The following is a 14,653-nucleotide window of genomic DNA, read 5'->3' as shown; positions in this document are numbered from 1 at the left end:
TTTTTAAGTTATATTTCATTTTACATTGAACGTGCATCCGTATTGAGATGGAACAATGAATTTTAACAAAAAACGAAAACACAAAGGAAATTGCTTTTTATTTTGAATGTAATGTGTGTTATTTAGAATGTGATGAATCTAATGAAGGATTTAATTAGAGATTAGAGGATTTAATTAGAACAGTTCGAAAAACGAATTTAATTAGAACAGTTGGAAGTAAGATGAGAGGATTTTATTAGAGCAGTCTGAAAAATCCATGCAAAAACTAAGGAAAATCCACTTGAAAAGTATGTGTTAGAATGACCAAAATTTAAATAAGGTGAAGCTACTGAAATAAAATTTACAAAAATATAGTTAAATAGATTAACAAAAATACAATAATAAATGTGTCATAGAAAAATATAATAAAATTGTCAAATTAACGCTTGCTCTAAGTAGGTCATAGAATTAGCACAAGAGAGGATAGAGAGAAGGGGATGGCCCAACACCCTAATATTAATCTAAAGAGACTGCTCAAAGAATAAGGGAAATAAAATGCACATTTCCCGTTTTTAATGCCCACCATCCCCTCCTGTCGTGATCGTGTCTATAAATAGGGATGCCTTCTTGTAACTGTTGCTGTGTGTATAAAGGTGCGCACTGGACCAATCTTTGAGGAGGAGGAAACATCATTAACATCTTCGATACTATAGCTTGCCTTCCATTTTATCTTCAAGTTACTGTGAGTATTTCAAACATTTCAGAAGCTTAGGAATAATTTTGAGTTTATAGCTAGCAAACCTTTGAAGAATTAGAGTCTCTTAATCAGGATAACTCGGACAAACATTCCTGTTTAAATGAAATGCTGGGTATTAGTTGCTTAGTGGCATAAGCTGTTTTTTGGAAATCACATGTACTGGCAGGAAAAACTTCAATAGCCAATATTTTCGGAGGGGACAAATTTACCGACTGGCTGTTTATTTGGTACCATGACGGTAAAAATTGCAGTAAAACCAGCGAAACAGTAGGAAAACTCTCGAGCTGCATACCGTAATTGCTCAATTTCAATTATTTAAAACTATGATGGAATATATTGGGGGAGGGGGAGTGTACCTAATCCCTCTTGTGAGTAACGTGTCCCAGAATGGGCATTTAATGATTATGAAAAATGGGATAACAAATTCCAGAAAATAAATTGAAAAACTATTAAGAAGAAAGCTGGACATGTAAAAATTGATACTACGATATACTAGTTTTTGAGCTGGTATTTTTATGCTTGTTTTTCTTATTTCCCTTTGAGATTTTGTATTGTTTTCAACTGCTATAAGCAATTTCAGGCTCTCTTGGATTAACTCTAAAACGCATCAGCCAACGAATCATAGAGCAATTATTTATTAAGATGTCTGTGATAGTTGAGTGTTGATTAATCCTACGTTTGAAACATCTCCCGTATATACAGATCAAATAGGATTTCTAGTTATGAAGTAAGAAGAGAAATAGCTATCCCTTAAGATCAAAAGATGCTGCTTTAAGTTACTTGGTAATATTCTACGCCGTCCAGAAGGCATGATATATCGCGAACCCTGTGCTGGCACAGTGGGATTCGTCTCTGTTGTACTCGCAGTTCTATCTCAATTGCTGCTGGGCCTGGAGTTGCGTGAAGATTGTGCATTAGTGTCTCTAAATAACCAAACAATAACAAGAAGAAGAATTCCAATTGATGCCGTGCAATGCACTTCAATGTCTGTTTCTTATCAAAATGATAGTCAGGAAGAGTTAATCAGGAAATACTTGGAGTTAAAATAAGAACGCAGTCTATGTTAGCTTCAATGGGAAAGGATTTTGGAATGTTCCCTAGATTTGATCAGCTCTACTTTGGGTTAGTTAGGATTGATCTCCCAGCTCATCACCATTGTTAGAAATTGCAAAATATTTGGAATGAGATTACATACTTGACAACAAATAATAAAAATGAGAATTATTAATGAGAAAAAACACATGAAAATGAAAATGTATTTTAATCTCAAGTCTACTGCATACGAGACATTTTTGGAATGGACCCGATGCACGATCAGTACTACTCATAGATTAGTCGGATTTGAAAAATACGCAGAATAAGACACATTTACTTTTCGTTAAGGAAAGATCAGTTTTTTATTTTTAATTTTTTTTGCACATGGAATCTATCTCTGATATCATGATGAATTGCTAAAGTTGTAGAACCAGTATTGATGGAGAGAAGATGGACAACTAAGAGAAACTAATCCACATATCAGCTCTTAACTGAAATATGGTCAATTTCCAATTCGGCCTCCCATTGATGAATTCTAACACTGATAGGAATTAATCTGCATGACAGGGTTAAGCTTTCAGAGCATTCGTCATCTACAAGCACATCCGCTACCCTCCCTATTACAATCTATCTCTGCTTGTACTGCTATTTGCAAAGCCTATACGGCAAAGAGGCACAAACACGGTAAGGTCGGACTATCTTCAAGAGTAGATGTCCACTCACTCAGTACTTGATGGACAGCCTTGTTAAACGCTGTATTTTCGTTCAAATCGGTCTCACAAAGAATTTGTTACTGAAAAACCACCCGTTGACTTTTTAAATAGAATGTTTTGTAAGAACAACTCTAGAGAGAAAACAAAAAGAAGCTGTCGACTAGTGGCATGTCATACCATAAATTTAAAGCTGCCTGGCACCACAAATAAAAAAAATTGTAGGGTTGGGGTATAAATTAGGAAGTATTGCAATTTTAATGCCACTATCTTTCGATTTTATAGAGAGGAGAGTCCTTCAGATGAATCCCTAAGTCTTTTCCTCCTCCCTTCTTGTGTAGTCGTGTTGGTTTTAAAATGTTTGCGTTACAGATAAAAATACAGAACTATATCTAATAGCTTGTATATTTTCAGCATTCAATATTGGGAAAGCATCCGTAGCAGGCGCTTCTGCTTTGGGACTTGGAGCTCTTTGCTACTATGGACTTGGCATGTCTTCACAACTTGGAGCAGTTGACCGTTCCTTGTAATTTATTTTTCTGTCTTTATTTCTTACTTATATCTATGTGCAATTTTATTTTGTTTAAAGCTAAAATTAATTTTTGAAATGTTACAAAATCGGCAATATTTTGAAACTAAATGCCTGAACTGGCTAAAGAGTTTTAAAAAGCTGGTTTCTCTAATTTTTTCAAGCTGTTAGAAATGTCTAATTTTAGTGGAGTGATAAAAGTTCGTTTTGTAAAGTCACAAAAGTCTTTATGAATGGATATAGATATGATTCTTCCTTAGGGCTTGTAAGTCATTAAATAAAAAAAACAAGTTTTTTAACTGAAGTAAGGAGCGACATTAAAACTTAAAACGAACAGAAATTACTCCGTGTATGAAAGGGCTGTTCCCTCCTCAATACCCCGCTCTTTACGCTAAAGTTTGACTTTCTTTCATTTCTACTTTATAAAACAGTAAACAACTGACTCTTTCTCTCAATTCTACTTTATAAAACAGTAAACAACTTTAGCGTAAAGAGCGGGGCGTTAAGGAGGGAACAATCACTTTCATACACGGAGTAATTTCTGTTCGTTTTAAGTTTTAATGTCGCTCCTTACTTTTGGTTGAAAAAACTTGTTTTTTTTTTATTTAATTTCTGAACGTTTTTGAATTAATGCATGTTTGATTTTGGCTCTCCGCAAATGAATAATTAAAACGAAATTTACGTATTAATTTTTGTTTTGCTAAATAACCCTCCTTTCTTGAATTCCCTTTTATTTTGACACATATTCCTGATGTCGTCCTGATATGATTGTAAGAATGCGAGATTAACAAAGGTTGTTTTTAGGGTTGTATGAAATCACTCTGTAAATGCAAAAAAGAAGGAAATCTTACATAATAAAAGAGAATATAAGGCACTTCTAGAAAAAAATCTGAATATCTTGAAAATCAGATAACATAGATTACATGGGGGTTGAACCAACTGAAAGGATTTGTTGGTTCTGAGAGAACGAGCTGTAACATTTTGCAATAAAGAGTCACATAATGTCTTTTGAATTACTGCGGCCAATTTGAGCTTTCCACACCTTATATGCAAAAGCCTTAAAAGAAAAAAACAAATAGGATAATATAGGCTACTTATTTTCAATTCTTTGAAATGCAAGTTGTTTATTATAACAATGTATTTCGTGTAATAGAGGAATGTGTACTCATAGAGAGAAAGTAAGTAACTCCAGTAGAATAACTTTTCGAGTAAAAAAAAGTAAACTAAAAGGCTCAGGCTCTACAGTTTAAAACAACAAATTTTCTGTCTTTTTTTTTTGAATATTTGCTTGTCTTTCAGAATTGCCTTTTTTCTTTTCAGAATCTGCTTTTATCTTTTAACTTTACATTCCTCGATCTTGGCGCATTTGTTTTTGTGATGCTATGTGCCCGGCCTATACGTAGGCTACCTAAAATCCAGATGCCCCCCCCTTAAGGCCCAAGTTTGTTTATTAAAAATATACGTACAACAGCAAAAACACGAAAATAGACACCTCCCCTCCTTCAGCGGGCTCCATAACCCGGAAAGTCGGAGAAAGAGAAGAATAAAATAGTTCAGATAATAAAAAAGAAAAAGACCAATCTAATGCCATTTATCAACATTAATGAATCAAAGCCAGACAATGCAGGACTCCAGGGATCTGGCAAAAAAAAAATAAAATAAAATAACCAGCTCGAAAATAAAGTATGTAAAATCATCTATTAATAACCAGCTCACTACAAAATGGAACCTATTTCAGAAAATCAATCCTTACACATATAAAAAAAGAAAAAAGAAAGAGTCAATATAGCCAAGCTAAATAAAAGAATAACACTGTATTAAATCAAATCATCTTTCAGTGTTTATACGTTTAACCTAAAGTTTAAAGACTCAACCTTCAGAAGTTTGATATTTGCCAAAGGAATGGTAGCCTCATGTGACAGCTGACAGGGTATTCCACACTCTTGAACACGCCACAAAAGGGTTTAAATCAGACTGAACCCAAGGCACTACAGGTGTATATAACTCTTTAAATTAATTATTTAACGTTTTTGCATTTCCTTCCTTAAAAGTTATGTCTTATGGGGTAAATTGTTGATTCTGAACGTGGCTGCACATTCTGTACTCCAAATAAAGACAGACTATGTCCACATAAAAATAACCAATAAAGACAGACTATGATCTATAAAGACAGATCATGATTGTATTTTTTCTTATGTTACTAGCAGAGGTCACCTAATAGCTGAAATAGTTAGACTTGCTTTTAAAAGTGGACTTATATCTTCTCCGCCGAGTAAAGGGATATAAAAACAGATTGTGCCATTTCTTTCAACCAAATCGAAGTTTGGAACATGAATTTAACGTTCCTGAGATAATTAATATACTTGATGATATTACTCAGTGATCAAAAGCTAATGCGAAAGTTTTCAGCTGTTTTGTCTGTTAGATTTTGAGCGTCGAATCTGGAAAATGATACGAATATATTAGAAAATCGAAAAAAAAATGGATTTTTACAAGCCTGGCTGCCAATGAGAGAGAGCAGAAAGGATGCTAAAATTAACTATAGTTTGTTTTATGAAAAAACATAAGTAATGCATCATGTTTTAGCTGATTTTTTAAGGTGATCGAGAACATAAGCGCTATCTTCCGATTTTTGTGAGGAAAGAACATTTGTTTTGTTTCTGCCGCTCTTAATTCATATAATCAACGTCTCCTTGGACCTAGGCCCTTGCTCAACTAAAAGTTCCTTCTAGGTTTGTATCGGTTCTTCATCAGAGATAATTTTCATTCACTTCTTTCTTTTTCAGAGTATGGCCAGATTATGTCAAGGAAAGGGTTCGATCAACATATATGTATTTTGGAGGATCGATCGCTTTAACTGCAGCCAGTGCCGCAGCATTTTTTCGATCAAGGATGGTTATGAACTTTATGCTTTCTAACACATGGGTGGTAGGACATTCTTTCTCACACTTCTTTTCAAAGTATGCTAAAATTATGTACTGGTAAGGCCGTATCCAGGGAGGGGTGACGTATCAGGTTTTAACCCCCCCCCCCCTAGAATTTTATCTGACTCGTCAAAAAGTAACAAAAATGCATGTGAAAATTTTTCTGATCAGTTCTTAAAAGTTTTTTTGTTACCCCCCCCCGCGCCTGAACAAAAATCCTGGATACAGCATTGTGTACCTGGGCTCCATTTTCTTTAGTGTGCCTTTTACTAGGTCAGACTGAAAGGTGTTGAACTGTTGAACTTAGATCGAAAAAACGAACAAAATGTGTTGCTGTTGAATTAGTATTTTATTTGTATTACTTAGATATTTGCCTCTCATATGGATTACGAGTGGTAACATTTGTTCCAGGTAATTTTTTATTTTGTTTTTCCCCAAACATCCTGACTTACTAACACGGATTAAAAAAGCATAAATGATGTGTCTGGGGTTCAATCCTCGCCTTTTCTTATATTCAGTAAAGGGTGAATTCAGCAAATTCTTTCTTTTTATCAGCAATTCTTACTATCAGGACATCTACAAAAAGTGATCAAGTGACTGGGTCTTGATCAAGATTGTGTGTAAATCAAAGCTAGTATCCTAGTTAGCCCCATTTCGGGGCCGCACTTTTTGCTTTAAGCCACGCAATTTGGACGGTCAGATATTTCAGCCATTTCTGTCAGTACCCAATGCCTCGTCTCATTAGTATCTTTGTGTTTATTATTATTATTTATTAATTTTCCGTCTTCCTACAACAAAATTGACGGAGCACTACAAAAAAAAAGAGAAAAAGAGTATATATATTTATACTTTCAATATATATCAATTATATGTCAATGATATATATCAATTATACTTACTATATACTTTCTAAGACAAAAAACAATTCAATTAACATAAAAATAAAGAAGAACACAGGCACTTGTAACAAATGTTAAGAAGAAGAGCCATAACACTGTATAATATAACTGGTGTAAAAGGAGTTGTTTTCAAGCTTGGTTTGAAATCTTTTGGTTGTCTTTTTCTGTAAGTTTAGCAAAGCAATAGTAGGGTTTGCTATGTGAAGTCTATTAATGAGCCTTGAACCGCATGTCCAAATTGGATATCTTTGTAAATATTTTGAAAAACGAAAGGAACAGAAAATTTTCGATTCTTGTTTTCTGTTATTTCTTTAATCATTTTTTCTTTATAATTGATTATTCTACAATGCATGAAAATCTCTTTTAGTCAATGCTTGGATCATTGGCCTTGATGATTGGTACAGGTATGATTGTACGAAGTCTACCCTATGAAGAAGGATTGGGTAAGAAACAGTTGGCGTGGATCTTACACAGCTCAACTATTGGTGCAGTTTTTGCTCCCCTCACTCTTCTTGGAGGTCCTCTTCTCCTTCGTGCTGCTTGGTAATTTTTATTAATTGATAACTTTGTCCAAGAATTTTAAATTTAACTGATCCCTGAAAGTATTAGTAAGTGTTTAAGTGTGTGACTATTTATGCCCAAGCTATTGTTCTGGTAGCGGACCTAAAATACTCAGCAAAATACATCTGCTCAATTGTATTGTCAAGGGCTGCGAAAAGTTTTTATAAAAAAAATAAGGAGTAATCATTGCTAATAGATAAATTAGTGTTTTCATTTTATGGTTTGTATTTGTGTAACATGTTCCGCATTCCCTTAGCTGTCTTGAGTACCTATATCCCATCCCGCTGGTCTTTTGCCCAGCTGAAAATGAGGCTTTATTGGTCTATTCAAACTTAATTTCAAGGAATCAGAAATATGGCGGCAAGCAAATGATTCTCTCGAGAATAGGGTTCAAGTAGATGGGCAACGCTGAACAAAACTTTTAATCTATCTTAATCACTGATAAGGGATCGTTACTGGATCGAGTCTAAGATTTGAAGTTGAATGTATAACTTGGTTTCTTTATTAGGAAATTGAAGTTATAAGTTAAAGAAAGAAAACAGAAGTCCAGAACGATTAAAACAAGATGAAATTGCATTGCATCCCCATACTGTTTAGAGTTACACATGTTAAAATCCCGAACATTTGGAATGATGATACTGATTAAGTAAAACCTCTGTTTTGTGCCTTTATATCTATTGCTCTTGTATAAAAAATATATAAAATGGAAAAGAGAAAGCTTTTTTTAAATTAGGTACAACTTTTAGATTGGATTCATACGGTACAGCTTTTAGATTGGATTCATACTTGATTTTGACTTATATACTCCAAGACTAAAACTGTATAAAATCGAACAAGTTAAATCTTTGGCTCAGTGCTTTAGAATTCTGACTCTGACTCCTAAAATGAAGGTTTGCGTTCATAAGCAATTCACCTCATTTTTTACATGCCTTAAACCTAACTCTTGCCAATTCGAGTTCCTAGAAATGTTATTAAAATGTTACAATGGTTTTTTTTTATCTAGGGACTTGGGGTACTTTCATGGATCAACTAGATGTTGATTTTTTTTTTAATTATCTTTTTTCTGTAAAAACAACAGTAAAAGAGGTCCAATTATGCACAAAACAACCGAAAGATTGTTGCGTAGCATCTACAATAGAAAACTATTAAAAAGATATAGATGACGCTTTGTGTGCTGATTTTGTTGATAGTAGTTGAGTGTGGGACTGGGGGTGGGTAATAAATTACATAAAAAAAAACAAGAAATGTCGTGTAGCCTGCTCTTTAAAAGTAATTTGGCAGATCTTCAAATATATTCAAGGAATATTTATTTGGTTGCTTAATTTTTTTTTTAAATGGGGGCTTAATTTTTTTTAGGTAAGATAGATTAAACGTATAAATTCATCTAGATAATAATGAGTGTCGATGTTAAGTCGATTTATTATGCTCAAAGAACAAAATTTTTGCATGCTGAATCCTAAAAAGCCGTATTCGGGACAGGAGATGGAAGGTCTTAGTAAGGAGATCTTATCTTAGTAAGTGTCAAACTTCAAAAGTCGTTGGAACCAATGTAATACCCAACCATCGGCTAAACAAAAAATAGGTTATCCTCAAATGGGGGAAAGGATGCTGTAAAGAGAGATTTAAGGAAAATCTGAACTTCTTGGGAGTTGTAAAAAAGGAGGCTTTGAATGTACTGGGATGGAGCGTGGGCTGTGTTGGCCTCAGGTGGCTTGGTGATGCAGGGAGTTGTTAGTAGTAGTAATAGTAGTAGTGAAGGTCCTTTTCCCTCGGTCTTCGGCTAGCTGCCGATGCTCTTAGACCATTTCTTGCGAAAGCTTAATTAAAAATCAGTTACTGTTGTTTATCATTGCTGGTGTCTTGTTTAAAAGTAGCATCAGTATTTCTTTCAGAAGACGGCTCCTTTCCTCTCACCAACCCAGGGGATGAATGGAGCCTTTAACCTGCATAATAATTGAGTAAAACCTAAATAAAAAATATGTTATTCAAATTAATAGGAAAGACATAACCAATCATTACATAGAACGTATGCTGTGCTCTAATATGGGGCTGATGCTATCTTCCAATAGTAACACAATTTTTTAGCCAATTGGAATGATTTTCTGAGCAAAATGGCTAGTTTCATGATATTGCAGCAGCGATAATGTTGTTTATAATTGCTACTTTTTCAGTATTTATTGATAGTCCCAATTTTTTTGTATAAAAACAGCCAACTTATCAAACATCCATCAAAATTGCCAGAATTTTGTAGAATGCTGATTGTTATATACTTCTCTGATGCTCGAATTTCATACTTATACTCCATATACATACTTTCTACCTCATACCCAATACCCTTTATACATATACATATACCCCCTTTCAACCTTTTGCTACTCTCGAAGATCTTTGACCGTATTTTTTAGTATGTGATTTTTAGTAAGTTCATTATTTTTAGAAGTTTTTATTTTAGTAAGTTCTTTGGTTTTAGTTTTTCACGAGTTTTTAACAACCTCTTTGATCAGTTATTTGTTTTTTTTGTTCAATTGAATGGTGTACTATTTAGGAGTAGTATCGGTTTCGATCCAAAGGATGGCTCCCCTCCTTTCATTAGGAGTTCAGTAGAGTCTTTAAGTATAGTTGCCCTGAATAATGATTTTAAAATCGAAATGAAATGGGATATATCTTGCTTAGGACGTTTACATTAATGGCAAAAATGTAGGTGATACTGACGTATGCTGCATACCTAATGCCGCACTCACAATAAATTTTTACTAATGCTGAGATTTATCTGGCGCTAATTTAAGCCAATCAAAATTTTTGTAGAATTTTTCAACGAATCAGAAAATCCTATGAAAAACCTGATTGGTTCAACTGAGGGCTAGGTAACCGAAGTTCTAGACTCTTACATTAAAACTATCGGGATTTGTGTTTATTCCATTGTATTGGTACATCTACAACATACTACTGCAAAGCCTGACTAAAAAAGACATCTAGTTGCAAATATGTGATTTCTGCTATTTTCCAGAGGTAACACCAATTTTGAGCCGTTTTCCTATGAAAACGCTAGTCCGACATTCGTGAAAAATGAAACAATATGACAGTAGCAGCAACGCTATTATCTTTAATAATAATTTTATTGTTCTAAGTCTTTTCATAGCCTCCATTTTCTTATAGGCTAACATGAAACTTATTAAGCTTCTATAGATATCGCCTTAGTTGAAGGGTAAATACTCCCCTGACACTTTAATTTTGTTGGTGCTGCATATAACCTCTTTCAAACTTTTGGTTTGGTAGGTGTTGTACTTTCAAGCTAGACAAGCTACGTTGGATTGGTGGCCTATGAATCTTAGGTATGAACTTGAAATATGCGCGTTAACTGCAAAATTTTAAGCCCCTATTGTATCCAGGCTCTTTTGCACATTAGTGTCCATGAATACTTCTTATAAAAAGAAACCTCTTCAAAATCTACTGTTTAAACGTTAGAAGTAAATTAGAGGGAAGAAACTTGTTATTCTTGTTGTTATCAAGTAATTTCATTTTTAAAAAAGTATTTGTTGGATCGATTTTATATTTATTTTTTTCACCGGATTGAAGTTCTCAGTTAAATAATTTTTTTTTTTTTTTAGTTTAAAACTTGTCATCAAATAATTCTGTTTCCTTATAGAGTTGATGCGTCAGTGAAAGGCGTTCAGTAGGAAGAGAATCATATTTTTTTATATAAAATGTTTAAGTATTAAAACAGTTATTCCAGTTTCCAAAAAATTTTATTTTATAATAATATTCTTTTGCCAATAATCGATTCTAATTTTTTTTTCAAAACTTGAGCTTTTATGCAACCTTCAGTTTTGACTTAACTAAGACCACTCTGAGCTTTTTCCTCCTTTAATTTTCGTGTTCTTAAACTACGAATTAACGCTTGAAGATTATGAAAAGTAGTTCAAATTATGATTTCAGTTAGGCTTTGTATTAGGTTTAGACATTTCTGAATTTATATTTCTTTTGTCCATACTTCATGGTTTAAGCCCACCTTTTTCTAATATATTTATTTTTACTATCGCAAGGATAAACTAAACTAATAATTTGTTTTTATTAGTTATACTGCAGGAGTTGTTGGAGGTTTGACCACAGTTGCTGTTTGTGCTCCTAACGAAAAATTTCTTACAATGGGTGGCCCTCTGGCTATAGGGCTGGGTGTTGTCTTTGCAGCTTCCCTTGGTAAGTCATCGGGTTTATTTATTTTACTAATAATCTTGGACCGTATTCATCTGCAATTTTTGAAGTGTAGACATATAGTAGTTTGCGTTTCACAAAATCAACTAAAAAAAAAAAAAAAAAAAAAAAAAAAAAAAAATCAAATTTCGCTTTCACTGTCCTTTGTCCGTCAAGAATTTAGGGGCAGTTTATAAAGAAGTAATACAATCAAAAGTTTTGCCAGTCAGTATCAATTTTACTGATATTTGTTATTGAAATTCGTGAGTAGTATGTTCTTATTGATGTTCAACGATCTTGCAAACTGTTTCAGAGCGACCCATTTTCCAACACCAGTGTCCAAAAGGGTTAGTCCTTAAGGCGCAGTTCTTGAGGCGCAAAAAATAAGAAAATAGGAAATAATGCTCCCCAATATCTACCCTCTTCCTCAAGAAAAAAGAAGTCGTTCTTCACCCTTTGTTGAGGAAAATCGGTCACACTTTAAGAACAGATATAAAATAGTCGAATGTATAAAAAATACGTAACTTGCGTGGATGATATTCTTCTAGTTAGTCGTACCTGGAAGGGTTTTTTTGTCTCTTAATTTTTTTGCTTCTTCTCTCTCCGCTAAGGCTTTCTGTGAAAGTTGATTTATGGGAGTTACTCTCTTTTAATGTTCAGGGTTGCCACTCAGTTGTATAAACTTTGCTATATCTTCCGGTTATTCTTCTGGATGGCTCTGATTATCTATTACAAAATAATTTACTGTCATTTTACTAGTGCACGGTTTACGATGCTAAGCTTAAGGTATATGTTCCCTCCGAAACAAGCATATTTGTGATAAGCCTGCACCTATAGTTTATACCAAAAGGAAAATATATCCATTTCGTTGAATCCATTTGTCTCAGATGTATCCTTGCACTAAGCCAAAAGTATGATATTGCTTAGATTTTTTCATAGGGAAGTATCCAAACTTGCTGAAACAAAATAAGAAAATAATTCTTTTTCTAATGATTTTGAACCAACTGTCTTCATATTTTTATTTAAAAAATCCCTGTACACTAAATGTCAAAATTTAATTTGGGAGATGGGTAGAACCAAATCTCAGCTATAAAATGATACCAAAGTCCACGGTTTTGGTTAATATGGTAAAACCTTCGAAAAGTAGGAAAAGAACATACCAAAACATTTTCCCAGTAAACAGAACCCTTAAGCTCCAGATTGGGCATTTAAAAATTGTTGCTAACAGGATTAAATATAGAAATAAAACGTAAATAAATTTTTACTAAATTTATTCTGGCCACTCTAATTTTATTTTTATCTGTTCTGTTTCAAATTCTTCTAAAAATCTGAGTGCCCTGCAGCGTGTTTTTGGTGTTTGAGGCCTTTACTGTATTTGCCTGTGTAAAACAGCAAAAAATTGGGCTGAGGCCCCAGATATTACAACATAGCTGGTCTTGCTTCATCAGGGGCTGTTCGAGTCTGCTGTTTTGAAGTGTGAGCTATTTCATGCTTTTTCCCCATGTTTTTTTTCTGTTGTTCATTGTTTTGTTTTTATTTTATTTTCTTTCTCTATTTTATACTTTATTATCCCACTCTCCTTGTCATTTATAGAATTATAAATAAATTATTTCTGTTGCTATGAGGTTTTGAAATCATTGTTACTTATATTATAGGAAGTATGTTCCTTCCCCCAACAACAGCGTTGGGTGCTGGACTGTATTCACTATCTCTCTATGGTGGACTTGTCCTTTTCTCCGGATTTTTGCTCTATGACACCCAGAGGATCATTAGGGCTGCAGAAACTTATCCAAATTACGGCTTGACCCGTTTTGACCCTGTGAATGCGTAAGTTTTTTCCTTTTTTTGATATAATTCGTGTTTTTAAGTTTTATGACTGCTCTTGCTTGACGCGATGAACAAATACTTAGGTAGTAAATCGTTTTGATGTGTGTCGTTTTTAACTGTTGAGGGAGAACAAGTAAGAAGATGCAAATACTCCAGGCAGGGATTCTGCCTAGCTTTGTCCTTTGCAACCAAGAAAAATATAATCTGTTTAAATTTTTCTTGGAAGGTCTAATTATTTTGTTCCAGTAGAATTTAATTTTTCTTTTTATGGATACCAAACAACGCAAGGTAAAGAGAAATTTAACGTAAACGGAACTTTACTGAATTGTTATGGATTTTTTTTTTTTTTTTTTGTCAGTTAAGGCAAGTTGTTACATGGATTAAGATCGTTGTATATCACAAGCATTGAGGATGTCTAAAGCTACTTAGAAGAACATAATTTCAACTGATCATAGTGAAACCAAGATTTTCTCCTTTAAGTCTTTTTGTTTTTGACAAATTTGTGGAATAAAATATCTAGCAATAGATATTTTATTACGTTATATAATAGTATTTCTTTACATTTATTTCATTACTTTTCCATTACTCTATTTTATTACAATATAATAGTCTTTTTTAGATATTCTGTCATTTTCTAATTGCCTCAAGTGGTTTTACATCAGGCAGTATTGAAAATGGTGAGGGGAGAAAGAAGAATACAAACCTTCAAAAATGATATGCACTTACTTTCCAGCCCACTGGGTTGGCTGACTTGGGGCTTCTTCTCTGACAACATCATGACAGAACTTCCTGGATTTCTCTTTCTCTCCAGTGCTTAGTAGGCTATACCATTCGGTAAAAGGCATCAATACTTCCCTCAGAAGCGATTTTGGGAATTGTTGCTAGGGCAGGGCACTAGACATGGCTTAGTCATCGAAGCTGCTACAGCTGGATTGTCTGTCGAAGGATATTTTTAGCATAAAAAGTCGTCGATCTTCCAAAAATAGCTTTCAAAAGTATCTAATAAAACAATAGTTAATAAAAGTTTTAGAACAAAATAATCTGAACCGATTTGGTCATTCTTTTTATTTTATTTTTTTAGCTAAACCGTTCATTCAGGATTTGTATTTATATTAAGTGAAACATCCTTTTGTTCATTTCTGCTTGAAAGAACTCTAGTCGAGATGCTCTTCTGCTCGTGCAGTCGCCTGGTTACCTTGGATGCGGACAAGAGTTCCTAGCTACATCGTAGACTTACACAT

General features: G+C 33.8%; 1 protein-coding gene and 1 long non-coding RNA gene across 4 annotated transcripts in view; one reads left to right on the top strand and one right to left on the bottom strand.

Moving 5' to 3' along the window:
• Positions 1-14,653, top strand: part of LOC136029480 (growth hormone-inducible transmembrane protein-like) — a 30,430-nt gene that overhangs the window by 14,246 nt on the left and 1,531 nt on the right. For both annotated transcript variants that reach the window (XM_065707908.1, XM_065707909.1), the window contains exons 3-7: positions 2,896-3,007; positions 5,797-5,938; positions 7,201-7,376; positions 11,470-11,591; positions 13,241-13,412. In XM_065707908.1, the coding sequence (XP_065563980.1) occupies positions 2,896-3,007; positions 5,797-5,938; positions 7,201-7,376; positions 11,470-11,591; positions 13,241-13,412 (724 nt within the window). The remainder of the gene's footprint in view (positions 1-2,895; positions 3,008-5,796; positions 5,939-7,200; positions 7,377-11,469; positions 11,592-13,240; positions 13,413-14,653) is intronic.
• LOC136029481 (uncharacterized) overlaps positions 6,764-14,653 on the bottom strand; it is a 45,717-nt gene continuing 37,827 nt past the window's right edge. For both annotated transcript variants that reach the window (XR_010618057.1, XR_010618056.1), the window contains one exon: positions 6,764-14,348. This is a non-coding gene — a long non-coding RNA (uncharacterized LOC136029481). The remainder of the gene's footprint in view (positions 14,349-14,653) is intronic.

This window comes from Artemia franciscana, chromosome 7 (genome assembly GCF_032884065.1).
Source record: "Artemia franciscana chromosome 7, ASM3288406v1, whole genome shotgun sequence".
Taxonomy (NCBI): Eukaryota; Metazoa; Arthropoda; class Branchiopoda; order Anostraca; family Artemiidae; genus Artemia; species Artemia franciscana.
Note: the sequence above shows the minus strand (reverse complement) of the source record. Positions and strands in the feature narration are given on the sequence as shown.